This window comes from Sus scrofa, chromosome 1 (genome assembly GCF_000003025.6).
Source record: "Sus scrofa isolate TJ Tabasco breed Duroc chromosome 1, Sscrofa11.1, whole genome shotgun sequence".
NCBI classification, from domain to species: Eukaryota; Metazoa; Chordata; class Mammalia; order Artiodactyla; family Suidae; genus Sus; species Sus scrofa.
In genome coordinates this window covers 240,253,828-240,269,722 of record NC_010443.5, presented here as the reverse complement: position 1 = coordinate 240,269,722, position 15,895 = coordinate 240,253,828, and the positions used below count along the sequence as shown (strand labels likewise).

The 15,895-nt window shown below is 46.6% G+C and overlaps 1 protein-coding gene across 1 annotated transcript in view; it reads left to right on the top strand.

Moving 5' to 3' along the window:
• The window catches only part of GABBR2 (gamma-aminobutyric acid type B receptor subunit 2), a 388,449-nt gene that overhangs the window by 226,195 nt on the left and 146,359 nt on the right, over window positions 1–15,895 (top strand). The window contains exon 7 of the mRNA XM_021066509.1: window positions 1,831–2,067. Within this exon, the coding sequence (XP_020922168.1) occupies window positions 1,831–2,067 (237 nt within the window). The remainder of the gene's footprint in view (window positions 1–1,830; window positions 2,068–15,895) is intronic.

Genomic DNA, 15,895 nt, shown 5'->3' with positions numbered 1-15,895 from the left:
CTTTTTTTAAATGTTGAGTTATTCACAGACCCTGCTATGTTATGGAAGATGAAAGGAAAGGGCATGATGTAGAGGTCAAAACTGGCCTTACATCTGGGCAACTGGGACCTACCCTGGGCTCCGTGCTCTAAGAGGACCGCACTCAGACCCCCCGGCATTCAGAATCCACAAGGCCATGGGAACCTGCCCACCTGGAGCTCCCCCCACACACACACCCCCAGCAAGGCCATGCCCTGAACCCCCTGCCCAAATGCCTGGAGCCACATCTTTAGAGAGGACTGAGCCTCTCAGGTGGTCAAGGGGCTATACTGATGCTGGAGGCGGGAGGTGTGGCCTGAGCTTGGCTGGGCTGCAGGTGGAGCTGGGTAAGCAGAGAAGGGGACGTGTGGGCCACAGAGCAGCTTCAGCTCCCCCAGAGGTGCTGTGTCCAGACTGAAGCTCTGAGTGTAGCCGCAAATGCAGCCTCTGTACACCGGCCCCATTTAAGTCTTGGAGACAGCGTTTTGGGGAGGAGAAAGAATGGCTTTGTTGCTTTGCCAGGCAAAGGAGGACACAGCAGGCTAGTGCCTCATAACTGTGTCCTGACTTGAGAGGGGATAGCAAGGGCTTTTATAGGTGTGGCTTAGAAGACCAGGTTATTGATTAAGGTGTCTATATTATTCTTCATCCATAGATCATTTCAGACTCATCAAGGCCAGCGTTCGTGGCTCCGGGGATAGTTTCTGGCTGTCTTCGGGGTTATCATTCCTGACCTTCTGTCTGGAATGACCCTTGCTCACAGGGAGGGCATGTTAGGGAGTGTGTCAATGACAAGAAAAAACGCTAGGTGCAATGTAGCTCTAACGAGAAAGTAAACATTAGGGACAAGTTCGTGGGCCAAGGCACGGCATAACATAATGGAGACTATTTTTTTAATTTATTTTTTTATTTTTTGTCTTTTTTTGCCTTTTCTAGGGCCGCTTCCACGGCATATGGAGATTCCCAGGCTAGGGGTCTAATCGGAGCTGTAGCCACTGGCCTACACCACAGCCACAGCAATGCGGGATCCGAGCCGTGTCTGCAACCTACACCACAGCTCACGGCAACGCCGGATCCTTAACCCACTGAGCAAGGACAGGGACCGAACCCACACCCTCATGGTTCCTAGTGGGATTCGTTAACCACTGCGCCACGACGGGAACTCCTGGAGATTATTTTAACTAGTTTTTCATTATAACAGTATTTCCCAATCTTACCACTGGAGTCAGCCTTTTGAGCCTGAGTGGAGGCCTGGGAGGCTAAGGGAAAGGGCTTTTCTTTAAAAACACAAAGATGTAGGGTCTGGTACCAGGTTTCATGGAGGGCCCCAGACTTCTGAATTCAAACTTGGCCTTCCAGATCATTAGGGAGATATGCATCTTTACATGAGGATGGAAAGATAGAAAATATTTTATTGAACAGTTTGTCCATCCCTTAATATTCAGACGTATGGACTGTGGCCCTCCACTGGTACTCTAGCTCCAGGCCCTGCGATGTGAGGGGGAGGCCTGTCAGGGTGCATGATTCCTTCATCCAAGCCCTGACAGATAGCCAGGGTTTGGATATCAGCCCTGCCACTCCCTTGGCCCTAGGCAGTTGGCTTTCCCACTCAGTTTTGTCATCTGTAAACAGGGACAATAACAATACTACCCTCCAAGGTTGTTGGGGAGATTAAATGAGAGAATGCGCATTAAGAGCCTCGGACCATGCCTGGCTCACATTTGGCTTTGGAGAATATCAGTTCTCAGCCCCATATGCCTGATGTCCCCGCTGGCTGTAACGCAGTGTCCCTCTGGCCTCCTCATTTTCCAGACGCCACAGCAGTACGAGCGAGAATACAACAACAAGCGGTCAGGCGTGGGGCCCAGCAAGTTCCACGGATACGCCTATGATGGCATCTGGGTCATTGCCAAGACGCTGCAGAGGGCCATGGAGACGCTGCATGCCAGCAGCCGGCACCAGAGGATCCAGGACTTCAACTACACGGACCATACTCTGGGCAAGATCATCCTCAACGCCATGAATGAGACCAACTTCTTCGGGGTCACGGTCAGTCCCAGGCTTTCCTTGGTGCCCTTTGGAGGTGTTCAAGGCGAGAGGAGTTGTGATATATGCCCTCTGATATACGGTCCATTTTCTCCATTATTGAAATAATTTCCTGTGGGTCGGACGACTGCAGGCCTGCTGAAACAGGCAGGTGCAGTGACCCTCTCTGACACATTGGGAAAACTGCTTCTCTCTCACCTGGATTAGAAAGGCCTGAATGAATGACTGCACGGAGAGCAGGTAGAATTCTCCAGGTGGTGGGGTAGGGCGAGCCAGTTCTAGACCGAAAGTCAGGTTCAAATCCTGGGCTTTCAGTTTTGAGTTTCCGTCTTCAAACCACAGAGTTCTCATTCCCCAAATGAGAATAATACCTACCTCTCACGTGGTCATAAAGATTGACTGTTACAAAGTGAAAACTGCTCGTATTTGTTGAGCAAGCTCCTTGCTCTGAGCTTCAAGATACTCAGCTGGGAACTGGGGATAATAATATATGCTTTGCATGGAAATCAGGAAAATGAGCAATGATGAGAATCACTACTATTTCTTGAATGCTTATGCTGTGCTAGATGCGTGCTAAGCATTTTATGTAGATCGGAGTCAATGATGGGTGCCCGACGCCAGCCACATAGTCCTCACTCGGTAAATGCAAATAATGGTTGTTATTGTTAATAGTGGTCTCGCTGCACCCATATCCCATCCACAGGAAGTAGGTGCTGTTATCATCCCCATTAAATGTGGGGAGCCTGGCGTGCAGAGCATTTAAGGACCACAGCTAATCAGGTAGAGCTGGGATTCGAACCTGGATCTAGCGCTTAATTGCTACATCCTGCTGCCTTCTGGTAATGGACATACGTGGTAGTTATGTATGTCTCGTAATGATATATATGTCACTCGCTCTGCTCACAGAAAATAAGGAAATTTGCCTAAAGAATAGGCTGAAAGGGCTAAAGTGCTGTCCTTTGTGCTAATTTAAAGAGTCATTTAGAGAATCCGTCTGTCTCGAGAGTAGATAAGCTGATGGATGTATGTTTGTTAAAGTTTAGTTGATTTACAATGTTTTAGGTATAGAGCAAAGTGATTCTTTTATATGTATATTTAGATTCTTTTCCATTACAGGCTATTACAAGGTATCGAATATAGTTCCTTGCGCTATACAGCAGGTTGTTGTTTATCTGTTTTATATATAGTAGTATGTATCTGTTAATCCCAAATTCCTCCTTTATCCTTCTCCCCCTTTCCCCATTGGCGTATTTCTTAAACGTTCACCTTCCTTTGTGCGTGAGCACCGGCTCGCATTGTTGGTCTGACAGACCAGGGCTTGTGCAGGTGCTGAGAGTAGACTGTGGTGTGGGTGCCCAGTTAAGATGGGCTCCCTGTTCTGGAGCCTGTGGTCCAGATTCAGGGGGTGAGACCTGGATTCAAATGACAAGAAGAGGTTAAAAGTGCTCAGCACCGTGGCGAGACTGTGTACGCCCAGAGGGATTTCTGTGACCTTTGATGAAAAAGCTGAGCCAGGCTTTTTGGAAGTGGCAGCATTTGAGCTGCGCCTTAGGCATACAGAGACGGGGCTGGCGGTCTGGTCAGGTGGAGCATGGTGAGCAAAGGAGAGATGCATGCATTCAGCAAAGACAATTACTTTGCCAGGAATATCGAAAGGAAGGATGATGAGGCTGAAAGGTAATTGGGACCCAGTTCTGTAGAGACAAGCTAAGAAGGCTGGCCTCTTTTTTTTTTTTTTTTGTCTTTTTGCTCTTTCTTGGGCCGCTCCCACGGCATATGGAATTTCCCAGGCTAGGGGTCTAATCGGAGCTGTAGCCACCAACCTACACCAGAGCCACAGCAACGCAGGTTCCGAGCCACGTCTGCGACCTACACCACAGCTCACGGCAACTCCGAATCGTTAACCCACTGAGCAAGGGCAGGAATCAAACCCGCAACCTCATGGTTCCTAGTCAGATTCATTAACCACTGCGCCACGACGGGAACTCCGGGCTGGCCTCTATCTTATAGGCAACGATGCTCCAAGTGTGCCTTGACCTCCAAGTGTGCACCAGCCTTCCCTGGGTGTCAGTTAGAAATGCAAATTCTTGAAGTTCCCTTATGGCACAGAGGGTTAAGGATCCAGCATTGTCACTGCAGCGGTCTGGGTCCCTGCTGTGGCATGGGTTCCATCCCTGGCCCACAAACTTCTGCATGCTGCAGGCACAGCCAAAAAAGAAAGAAAGAAATGCAATTTCTTGAGCCTAACCCCAGACCCACTGGATCAGAATCTCCAGGGTTGAGACCCAGCCATCTATGGTTTAACAGACTCTCTGGGTGATTCCATTGCACCCTAGAGTTTTCAAACCACTCCACTGCTCTGGGCAATAGGGAGCATTGAGCATTGCTAAAAAAGAAGATTTCCAAATTCCTGAGTCGAGCTACTCTTGACCTGAGGCCTGGGCATCCACTCCCACATTTCAAAAGTAAAAGCTCTAATTAATTATCGGCAGAAGCCTTGTCTATAGTGCAGCCCAGACTCAGCCTGGAAACTTTAAAAGCCTTCCTCAGCCCAGTGATTTCAAAAAGTCTTTTTTTTTTTTTTTTTTTTTTTTTTTTTTTTTTTTTTTTTTGTCCTCAGAACCTCTTGTTATAAAATTTGATTTCATGCCTGTTATATACTAGAAAGAGGAGAGTCTTGGGTAGAGTCCAAAGCCCTGCTGGAGCAGCCCCCCTCCCCATCCCGCCCCACAGCCCCTGAGACCCTTCCCTCAGAAAGGCTCCGGAGAGCACCAGATACCTTGGAAGTGCTTTCTGTTCAGGGTACAAATTCAGTCTGAGCCTTCGAGAGGGGTGGGATTCGCCTGGCATCCCATCAGCAGCATTGCGGCAAAACTCTCAAAATATGGATACGCTTTGCAGGTCATCTTTTCACGCTTTGTTTCTTATTTAATAGAATGACTTCATGGTATTCCTCAGCTGAAATGGCTGGATAGAGAGCTACAGAATCTAGGAAGCTTCTCGTAATCCTAGAACTCAGCATTTTCTCTAGATGCCTGATGTAGCTTAGGTGGAGGTCATGTATCGCTACTCCCAAGTGCTCCCTTTCATCCAAGCCCAGTTGTACATAATCCGTACTTGATGAGCAATGAATGGAGGCTGCCTGGAATGCTTTATTCAGCTTGAAGATGAGTGTCTTTTTAATGGGAAATTCCTTGACACATATTTATGCCTGCTTTGATTTGTGACTCATAATTCGGGGGATGTCAGAACTGAAAGCGATCTCAGAGCGCCTCAGATTCCACCCCCTCGCGGATGGGTGAGATATGGACAGGGACTTTCAAAGCACACAGAGACAGGGTTCAATTTAGCCAGGGCGGTAGTTCAGAGGGGCCTGACCCCACCCGACTCCGTGCCATCTCCCTCCTCTTTGTGCACGTCCTCCATTAATTGAGAAAGAGATTGAAATAGTGAAACAGTTCTTCGCTTTCCCCCCCTTCTGCTTTATCCCCTTTGTCACATATTAATATGTGCCTGTCAGAGGGCTGTAGACAGGTTTCATTAAAATTGTCTTCTGATCAGAGAAAAAAGGCCGTCTTCTGACAAAATAAAAAGTGTCCCTGTGGTCCAAGGAGACCTCGGAAGGCCAACTCAGCCATAAATAAAGAGTTGGAAAGGAAAGGAACAGGAGGTGGAAATAAATGGAAGCATTTTCTATTTGTTAAAGGGTTTTCGTTATCCAGCACACACGGTATCCATTTGTCCGCACTCAGGCAGACACTTTATTCTGGGTCACCCTCGTCCGGCGTGTTTACTATACCGAAGATCCTTTAAACACATTAAATTAATTATATCCGTGACTCAATTTCAATTGATTCAGTATGCCACGCTCGCCTGGGAGCTGGGCCTGTGGCTGCCAGTTGGCATGTTGCAGAAGAGATTTCTTCCAGGCATCCCAGATTGGAAACCTGGCTTAGCTCGGGGCCCTGATCTGTTTTCTTTTCTTAGAAGAGCTCTCCTCCCAGCTCCCCTTCTCAGAGGTCACTGGGGAACAGGCTCTGTGTCCCCACCTGCACGCTGATGGCCTGGGGGTCCTGCCACCTCTGATTTCCCTGAGTGCACAGTTCTGATTTCGGGACCTGTCATTACTCTCTCTGGTCTGCACATCTCAGAATGCTTTCACACCTGGAAATCCTTCTTCTGCCAAACATGTGACCAGAGATTCAGGCTAGAATTGGCTGTTTAGGTCTCAAAACCCCAGAGTACTCTGAGAATCTCAGTGCAGCAGCGTTTGTCCAGGGCAGGCATTCCAAAACTTCTATACATTTGAGAATCTCCCAGGGAGCTTTGTTAAAAATTCAGATTTCCAGCTCTGCCCCAGAACTTCTGATTCAGTGGCTTTGTGGTAGGGCCGAAAAATCCCCGCTATTAACAAGCAGTCCCAGTGAGTCTCAAACAGCAGCCTTGAGAATTGCTTGGCGCTCTCTTGGCTGTGCATGTGCACTCACACACACACACACACACACACATACACACACACTTGTTTATTTTAAACCTGTCAGAGGTATATTTGTTCTTCCATTCATTCGCTGCTTAGCAGACCCAGTGCTGGGTGCTGGAAGCATAGAGAAGAATAATATGGTCTGTCCCTCAGGAGCTCCCTGCCCAGTGGGGGAGAGACAGTAGATGAACAATGGCTGGGCACTGTCCAAGGTCAGCCCAAGGTCCTTGGAGGGAGGGCTCCATCCTGCTTATAGGCGTAAAGACCAAGGAGCAAGCCTCAGTTTTACCCCCATTCAGTAAGCAAAACTCCACATGTGGATAACTGCAAGGTGCTCGTGCTGCGAGTTCTCCCTGTGCCAGGCCCTGGGGAGCAAGGGTGCAATGCCAGGCTTACCAGATTCCTCCAAGTAGGCTCTTCTACCAAAGAGGCACAATGTCAGCAATAAACTTATGGCCATAACCCTTCCAAACCTGCTTGAGAACCTGTGCAAAGTGTCCAGGTGAAAATCAAAGTTCAAATTTTCTTTGGGTGATCACTTTTTAATTCCTCCCAATTTCCAGACTCTTGAAACAAGGATGACATACCACATCTCAAAGTGGGCACATCCTTTGGGTACGTCAGACTAAGATATGATGGCTCTAACCAGCAGTGTCCCCCCCTTTAGTAAATGTTTCTTCTGGTTTATCTTTTAAAAAGACACCAAAAATCACTAAAAAATAAAAAATAAAATGACGCCATATTTACTTTGTGGTGCCTACGACAGAGGCTAAATTCATAGAATCGCATTATGCCCTCTTCTGAAGATTGTATACATTTACATAATACTTTCTCTAGGAAGCTCCTGGAATATGTTCCCCAGTTTGGGTGGGGACTGTGGGGCTTCCAAGAACCCTTGGCTCTAGAGAAATTGAAGGGGGTTCCTGGGAATATTTTTGATTGTGAGAAGAGGGCCCATTCTGCTAAACTATCTCCTGTGATCTCCTCCTCCCTCCCTGTGGGTGGACCTAATATAGAAGCTATCGCACCTGCAAAGAGAATAATCTGTGTGTTCCTCCAAATGATAGCCTCGATCTTCATCCTCTGCCCAGCCTCTCTCAACCCAGCTTCAGGTCTAGACATCTCAATTTAACATCTGACGGGAGAGACCAGCAGCCTCAGATCCAGGCAGTCCTCTCTGATGGCTATTATCGCTAATTGATCTCACCAAGAAGGTGACGAAGACAGCAGGTGGCGATTTGCAGATTTTATTGATCTGTTTGTATCTGTTGTGGAAGAATAGGAATCCAGCCTTCGCCAATGTGTCCCTTAAACTTCAAGTTTTTATGCGATAATTTTAAAAAGTACCTCTACTAAGCCTCACATACTGCCCCCTCTCCCCACCCCCTGCCAGCATTTTACCCAAAAAGGGGACATCATAGAATAAGCTCAGTTTGGTTGGCATTCCAATCCCTGAGGAAGCCAACCAGGAGTTCGTCCCAGGGAAACCACACTGTTGGCTAAAGCCCTGTTTATTTCACACCTGCCGTTGCCTGGCCCGACAGTGACCCTGAAGTGGTGCAGTTGATTCTTTATCCAAATAGGAAAGTTTACACATGTGCGCGCACACACATGAGTCAAACGTCTTGTTCAAGTTGGCCCATCTCTCCTGCCTCTGTGGTCTTTGGGGTCCTCTTTTCATTCTCTAATATAGAAGCTTCCCACCAGCCACCCCTTTGCACCATATATTTGATATCATCATCTAGCCAATAGATCTTTTTCAGGTTGAATTTGAGTGAGACAAGAAACAGAGCCTTAGGAACTCCATCCAGAAGCAGAGAAAACCCTACCAGTTTAGGATTTGACCCCTTTAGAGGCTGGTCATTCTATCAGGGTGACCCATGCCCCAGATTCTCATGATTCTGCCTGTTTCATGATTTTGTCCTTGAGGCGATCACTAGAGAACTTGTCAGAAGCTCTGCCACAGTCCAAGGGTGATGTGTTGAGTGTGTGTCCTAGAAAACAGGACTTGTCCCAGTGACCTCATGCCAGCTCCTGATGCTACTCAGGGTTTTCTGTTCCAAGGTCTCCCTTTCATGAGTCTTTCTTGGCTCTTGCCCAGGATTGACAGCAAACCCTTCCAGGATTTCTCCTGCACCCCACTGGTCTCCACCCCATCCCAGACCTAGGGAGTTCTAGTGGAGTTGCATTATACACAAACTTAATGTAGGAACTGGTTTGAGAACCTTAACTTTCTCCCTTTATTCCCTGGCTAAGCAGTCCACCCTCTAACTCAGGTAAAATGCACCATTTCCCAGAGTATGTCAGTGATGCACTGTAACAGGAAATGCAAATTTGAAAAGTCAGGCAGAAGGAGGCCACAGTCCAGTCTACCACTTGGAGCTACGTGACCTCAGGGGAATTATTTACCTATCTGTGCCTCAGTTTCCTCATCTGTCTAGGGAAATATGACCTACTTCATAGGGTCGATAAGAGAAATAGCATTGGTGTTTAGCACCCAACTGCATTATCATCACTAGAGTTTTTATTATTATTATCACTGCTGTTTCCGTGATAAATTTTTCAAAGAACTTTTTTTTTTTTTCTTTTTAGGGCCTCACTCATGGCATATGGAGGTTCCCAGGCTAGGGGCCAAATCGGAGCTGTAGCCACCGGTCTACACCACAGCCACAGCAATGCTGAATCAGAGCTGTGTCTGAGACCTACATCACAGCTCACGGCAATGCCAGATCCTTAACCCACTGAGCGAGGCCAGGGATTGAACCCACAGCCTCATGGTTACTAGTCAAATTTGCTTCTTCTGCGCCACCACAGGAACTTCTCAAAGAACATGTTATATGCGTCTAATCAAGAAATATTCAGAATCAAGTCCAACAATCAATTTATACCTACTGCCAGTCTGTTTCACATATGTTATTTCATTCTCTCAACAATAAACAAATCTACTAACTTGTATTAAGTTTGCAAGAACACTTTCTAGTTCTCTACCTATGGCCATTCACTCTGGAGATTTTCTAGTCACCTTAAAGGTGGAAGGCATCTGCTCACAGACTCCCTCTGTTCCTCCCTCAAACGCCCATGGCATCCCCCACAAAAGCTAATGGCAGCAGATGCTGCTGGTGCCCCAGCCAGATCTCCTGGAATCCTTTTTAGGCGTTGTTGGTGGGGTTAGCCCATCCCCTAGCTGTGCAGGTGCCCCAATGCCACACCTTAAGTGATTGGAGCCTCCTGACCTGGAGGCAGCCAAGACTCACAGCCCACCCAGCAGCCTGCAGCAGTGATGACTGGCTGGTGCAGCAGTAGGACCCCTCCCTGGAGGATTAGGTTGAGGCACCCCCTCGCTTGAAAACACATCCAAGCCTGGCCTCTTCCCTCTTCCTCTCTCCCTTATAGGTTCCTCTTGAGACCATGTCTTTAATCAATCGCTCACACACGATTCCCTGTCCTAGACTCTGCTTCTGGGAGACCCAATCTGAGACACCTATGTGTCTTCATGGGAAATTTAAGCATTTTCAAAAAGGAATTTTTACTGCGAGTCAAGTGTTATCCCTGTGTTAAGTTTAGCACCAGCCCTCCCCCATCACCTCCCCCACACCAGGTAAAAGGGTTCCTGATGGGTCTCCCTTGTATTCCATTGCACTCTGCTCCTACCCCTGCCTATTGCAGGCAGCCTCTAGGAGAGCCATATTTGTCTCCTCCAATGAATGAGCAGTTCCCAGATTTGCAGAGACCACAGGTTTTCACCCCTCTGATCCCCACAGCACTTCGCCTAGCACTTAACACCTGGAAGAAGCTCGGTAAACACTGGCAACCTTGAGTTAACTTTGGGGAACTGAATCCACACATGATTAAGAAATTCACTCACACTCTTCTACTCTGCTGCCTTCCAGGCTTCTATAAACTAAAATGACTTTTTCTAGCCAATAAATAATCAGAACTGACAACAGAAGTATTAACAGGGTCTATAGTTCTCAAATCTGCTGATAGTGATTCCCAAATTATTGCTATGATAGCTGGTGTCATGGTTTCACATAGACTGTGAAAATCTTCCCAACAGGTGTGTGTTAGGATGGGGATGGGGCGGGGAAGGCTCTTGCTCTTCCTTCCTGAGGCAGGAGAGAAACCCACCCTTTGGCCCCCCCCCAGCCTCTCCCATCAGCATCTCTCTAGGGCTCAAGTCCCAAGGCCTGAGGGGGAGAGTAAGTTGCTAAGGCTCCCTCTGTGACTTCAGACTGTCGGGAGCATTTGCGAGAGGTAATAGCTAGTAATAAACAACAACTATAATAATAGTCCTCCATGTGACTGCCCTGTGCACAGGGTACATTTATAGTCTCTATCTCCTTCGTTCCTCGATGCAATTACATTTATTAATATCCTGCTAATAATAGCTATCAATTAATGAACTCCTACTGCATGCCAGGCAGCATCCTAAGCACTGTATACATGATATTGAATGTGATGCTCAAACCATCCACCCTGCAGGGGATGGATGATTCTGAGTGCCTGGAAGCTTCCTCTCGGAGAGCTGCAACTGACTCTAACCAGTGTCACATCTTTGTCCACATGTCGCTTTCTCAGTGGACTCCCTGGCACCCAATTTAAAATTGCGATCCCACCCCTTACATTCTTTCCAATAGTTACCCCACTTGACATGTTCCCTATTTTACTTATTCACTGTTTTGTTTTCTGCCATATCCCTAAGACTTAGAAATGGGTGCTTGGGATACAGTAAGTGCCTGATAAATATTTGTTAAATGAGTTGAATGATTTACATAATTACTGACCATGTCATTATTTCAATTTTTTTTTAAGAAAACAGACTGAGGAGTTCCCACTGTGGCCCAGTGGAAATGAACCTGAATAGTATCCATAAGGATGTGGGTTCCATCCCTGGCCCCCATTCATTGGGTTAAGGATCTGGCATTGCTGTGAGCTGCAGCGAAGGTTGCAGATTTGGCTTGGATCTGGTGTTGCTGTGGCTGTGGCGCAGGTCGTCAGCTGTAGCTCCAATTTGACCCCTAGCCTGAGAATGAATGTCCATATGCTGCACCTGCAGCCCTAAAAAAAAAAAAAAAAAGATTTACCTTAAAAAAAATAAAATAAAGAGTTCCCGTGGTGGCTCAGCAGTAACAAACCCAACTAGTATCCACAAGGACTTGGGTTTGATACCTGGCCTCGTGCAATGGGTTAAGGATCCAGCATTGCTGTGAGCTGTGGTGTATCTCGCAGATATGACCTGGATCCCACATTGCTGTGGTTGTGGCATAGGCTGGCAGCTGTAGCTCTGATTCAACCCCCATCATGGGAACTTCCATGTGCCATAGGTGCACCCCTAAAAAGACTAAATAAATAAATTTTAAAAAGTAGGAGTTCCCAGCGTGGCACAGTGGAAACGAATCCGACTAGGAACCATGAAGTTGTGGGGTTCGATCTCTGGCCTCACTCAGTGGGTTATTGATCCGTCGTTGCAGTGAGCTGTGGTGTGGGTTGCAGATGCGGCTCGGATCTGGAGTTGCTGTGGCTGTGGCATAGGCCGGCAGCTGCAGCTCCGATTAGACCTCTTGCCTGGAAACCTCCATATCCCATGAGTGTGGCCCCAAAGAGACAAAAAAAAAGGCCCCCAAAATTTTTTTTAATAAAACTGAGAAAAGATAAATGATTTACCCAACATCCTACAGATAGCAAATGATGGAGTTTATTCAAAGCTGCCCAATCTGGCCAACTCAAAAGCGCATGTTCCTAACCATTTAGGTGTTTGGTTAATTCAACTAGCATTTCCCATGCCCCCTATCAGCCAGGCCTGGGCCAGGCAGCAGGAGTAAGCTATAAGGCTTGCCCCCAAGGAAGTCACTGTCCACACCACCAAATGAGATGCACGGGAGGGAAAGCAGGAATCACTGTCCCCATGTTAATCATAGAGAATATTGTGGTTCCCTCCTCTGCACTCAGTTATTTGTGTCTCTGTCCCTTCCCACTGGACTGTGAGCCTTTGAGCCCCTTGAATGGGACTGGAATCTGTAATTCTCTGTGTATCCCTGGTGCCTTGTGTAATACTGGCTCTTAGTCTACGAAACATGTTTGTTGACTGAATGAATGAGGAAATTGTAGCTCAGAGAGGCAGAGTAGCTATGCTGGGGTCCCACAATGTACTGCTAGTAATTGCTAGTAAGCCTAGTTCAGAGCTGCATCCTAGATCTTCAGATTCTGAATGCAAGTGTCTCCAAATCTTGTGTTCTTGGATACTGCTTGGCTGCTCCCCCCCTCCTGATTTACTTAAACACAATTACAAATGACTGAAATAATATACAGTACAGGGAAGAAACCTACTCCTTCTGCTGTCAGATAAATTTGAAAGATCAAAATAATGTGGTTTAGCAATTTGTTTGAATTGATGCCTAGCCTTCCAAAGCTTGCAAGTTCGACTTCCTCAAGTCAGGGAAAACATAGTTGTTTCCATATGAAAAGCAGCGTGGGGGAGTGTATCATCTTATGAACACTTCAGCAGGAGCCCTGTGTGCACTTGCTGTCTGGGTCCCTGCAAAGGGAAGATTCAGTGACATGGTGATTGTAGTAACATTACTGTAATGACAACTGTCATCACAATAGGATTGAGTGCTCACTCTCTGCTGGGTGCTCCACGAGGCCCTTAAAGGTATTATCTCATTTAGCTCTCATGACAGTCCCTGTTAGGAGTTGAATTGTGTCCCTACCATAACTATATGTTGAACCCCTAACCCAAAGTACCTCAGAACATGGCCTTATTTGAAAATAGAGTCATTACAGATGTAATTAATCAAGATGAGGTCATATTGAAGTATCATGATCCCAATATAACTAGTGTCCTTATGGAAAGGGGAAATTTGGAGGCAGACATGCTCACAGGGAGACCTCCGCGGAAAGATGAAGGTAGAGATGGAGCAATGCTTCTGTAAGCCAAGGAGTGTCGATGGCTGCAAACTACCAAAAGCTGAGAGAGAGGCATGGAACTGATTCTTCCTCACAGCCCTCAGAACCCACCCTGCTGACGCATTGATCTCAGACCTCTGGACCTGTGAGACAAGACATTTCTGTTATTTTAAGCCACCCAGTCTCTGGTATTTTGTTACAGCAGCCCTAGCAAACTAATACAACCCCATTCTATGGAGACTGTTATTATCAGCATTTTGCAGGTGAGAAAACAGAGGTGAAATCGTTTACCCAAGGTCACAAAGCCTGTGAGAGGGGAGCTGGAATTTGGACACAGGCAGTCTGAATACTTCAGCCCTCCGTTAACGATCATCCTCTGTCCATACAAGCTCGCCTCTATTCGGGGGCAAAAGAAGCCCAGCCAGAGCCGGGCAGGGCTGAAATCAACCAGTGGTTCCAGCCCCTCCCACCACCTCCCTTTCCAGGTGGAGAGATTGAGGCCCTGGACAACCTGCTGAGTCAAAGGCAAGGATGAAGCCAGGACTCTGCTCCTCATTTCTAGACTGGCAGCCCTGCTCCATGCCCAGCTGCTGCCAGCTGGGGGAATGTTCTACACGTCTCAGTTTAGCCAGATGGTCCTGGAAACAGCACCTTACATTTTACCTACTACTTCCCTGAGTGGGTAGAGGGAGGGTATTTTATAACCCATGTTACATATTCTCCTTATTCATGTATTTTAAAATAACATATGTATATACACACACACACATATATATATTTTTCTCTTTTTTTAATATTTATTTATTTATTTATTTTTGTCTTTTTGCCTTTTTGGGGGGCCGCTCCTGCGGCTTATGGAGGTTCCCAGGCTAGGGGTCGAATCGGAGCTGTAGCCGCCAGCCTACACCAGAGCCACAGCAACGCGGGATCCAACCTACACCACAGCTCATGGCAACACTGGATCCTTAACCTGCTGAGCAACGCCAGGGATCAAACCTGCAACCTCATGGTTCCTAGTTGGATTCGTTAACCACTGCGCCACGACGGGAATTCCTATATCTTTTCTGATTACTAAAATAATACCTATGCATTATAGAAAATGTAAAAAGTACAGGATAAGCACCAAAGAGAATATTAAAGTACCCGTAACTTCGTCACTCAGACAGGCCTATGGGACCCTGTAACCAGCTACACTTCACTCTCAGATGTGATCTTTTAAAAAAAAAAAAAAAATTGTTTCCAGAGTTCCGTTGTGGTGCAGCAGAAACAAATCTGACCAGTATCCATGAGGATACATGTTCGATCCCTGGCCGTGCTCAGTGGGTAAGGATCCAGCGTTGCTGTGGCTGTGGTGTAGGCCGGTGGCTACAGCTCTGATTCAACTCCTGGCCTGGGAACCTCCATATGCCACAGGTATATCCCTAAAAAGACAAAAAAAAAAAAAAAAAAAAAAATGTTTCCAACGTTTGTTTTGATCTCTCACATTACAAAGCTTTTTCTATGGCAATGGTTCTCAATGTTTTAGCCCTATCTTTCCTTCTTTAAAAAAAGTATGGTAGGAGTTCCCGTCGTGGCGCAGTGGTTAGCGAATCTGACTAGGAACTATGAGGTTGCGGGTTCGGTCCCTGCCCTTGCTCAGTGGGTTAACGATCCGGCGTTGCCGTGAGCTGTGGTGTAGGTTGCAGACGCGGCTCGGATCCCGCGTTGCTGTGGCTCTGGTGTAGGCCGGTGGCTATAGCTCCGATTGGACCCCTAGCCTGGGAACCTCCATATGCCGTGGGAGCGGCCCAAGAAATAGCAAAAAAAAAAAAAAAAGTATGGTAAAAAATATATATAATTTACCGTTTTAACTATTTGCGAGTAGACGATTCAGTGGCATTAAACATACTTACACTGCTGTGAAACCGTCACCACATCCATCTCCAGGTTTCATCCCCCCAAACTGAATTTATGTCCCCATTGAACAATAATCCCATTGAGTGTGAACATTTGAAAGCTATTTATTATGGGAATGTTCATTTATTTTTTCTTTTCAAAAGTGTAAAGGTACCATAATTAATTTGCTAACTCATTTTAGAGGGAAATTGTAGTATTTGCAAGCTACCTCTAACCAAATAGTTATGAGCCCAGAAAAAGTTTGGTTGCTTTTTCATACAGAAATCTAAGAATGTACATTTAAAAATGCTGAGAATATAAATAGTGAGCAAACATCTTAAAGTAAGTAATATAGTTAAACATGAGCAATATCCCCACTAGTGAGGAAAATCCTTAAAAATATACCCATATCCAGTATGGAAAACAAATCTGAAGAGGTCCATAATACATCCCATGCATTTCTCTCTGCTTGAGGCCAAAAGACCCCTCGTTGTGTGTCAAGGTATGTTAGCCTATGAGCTTGCTAAGCAGGAGGAAAGTCTTCTGTGATCAGGGGAGGACAGCTGACAT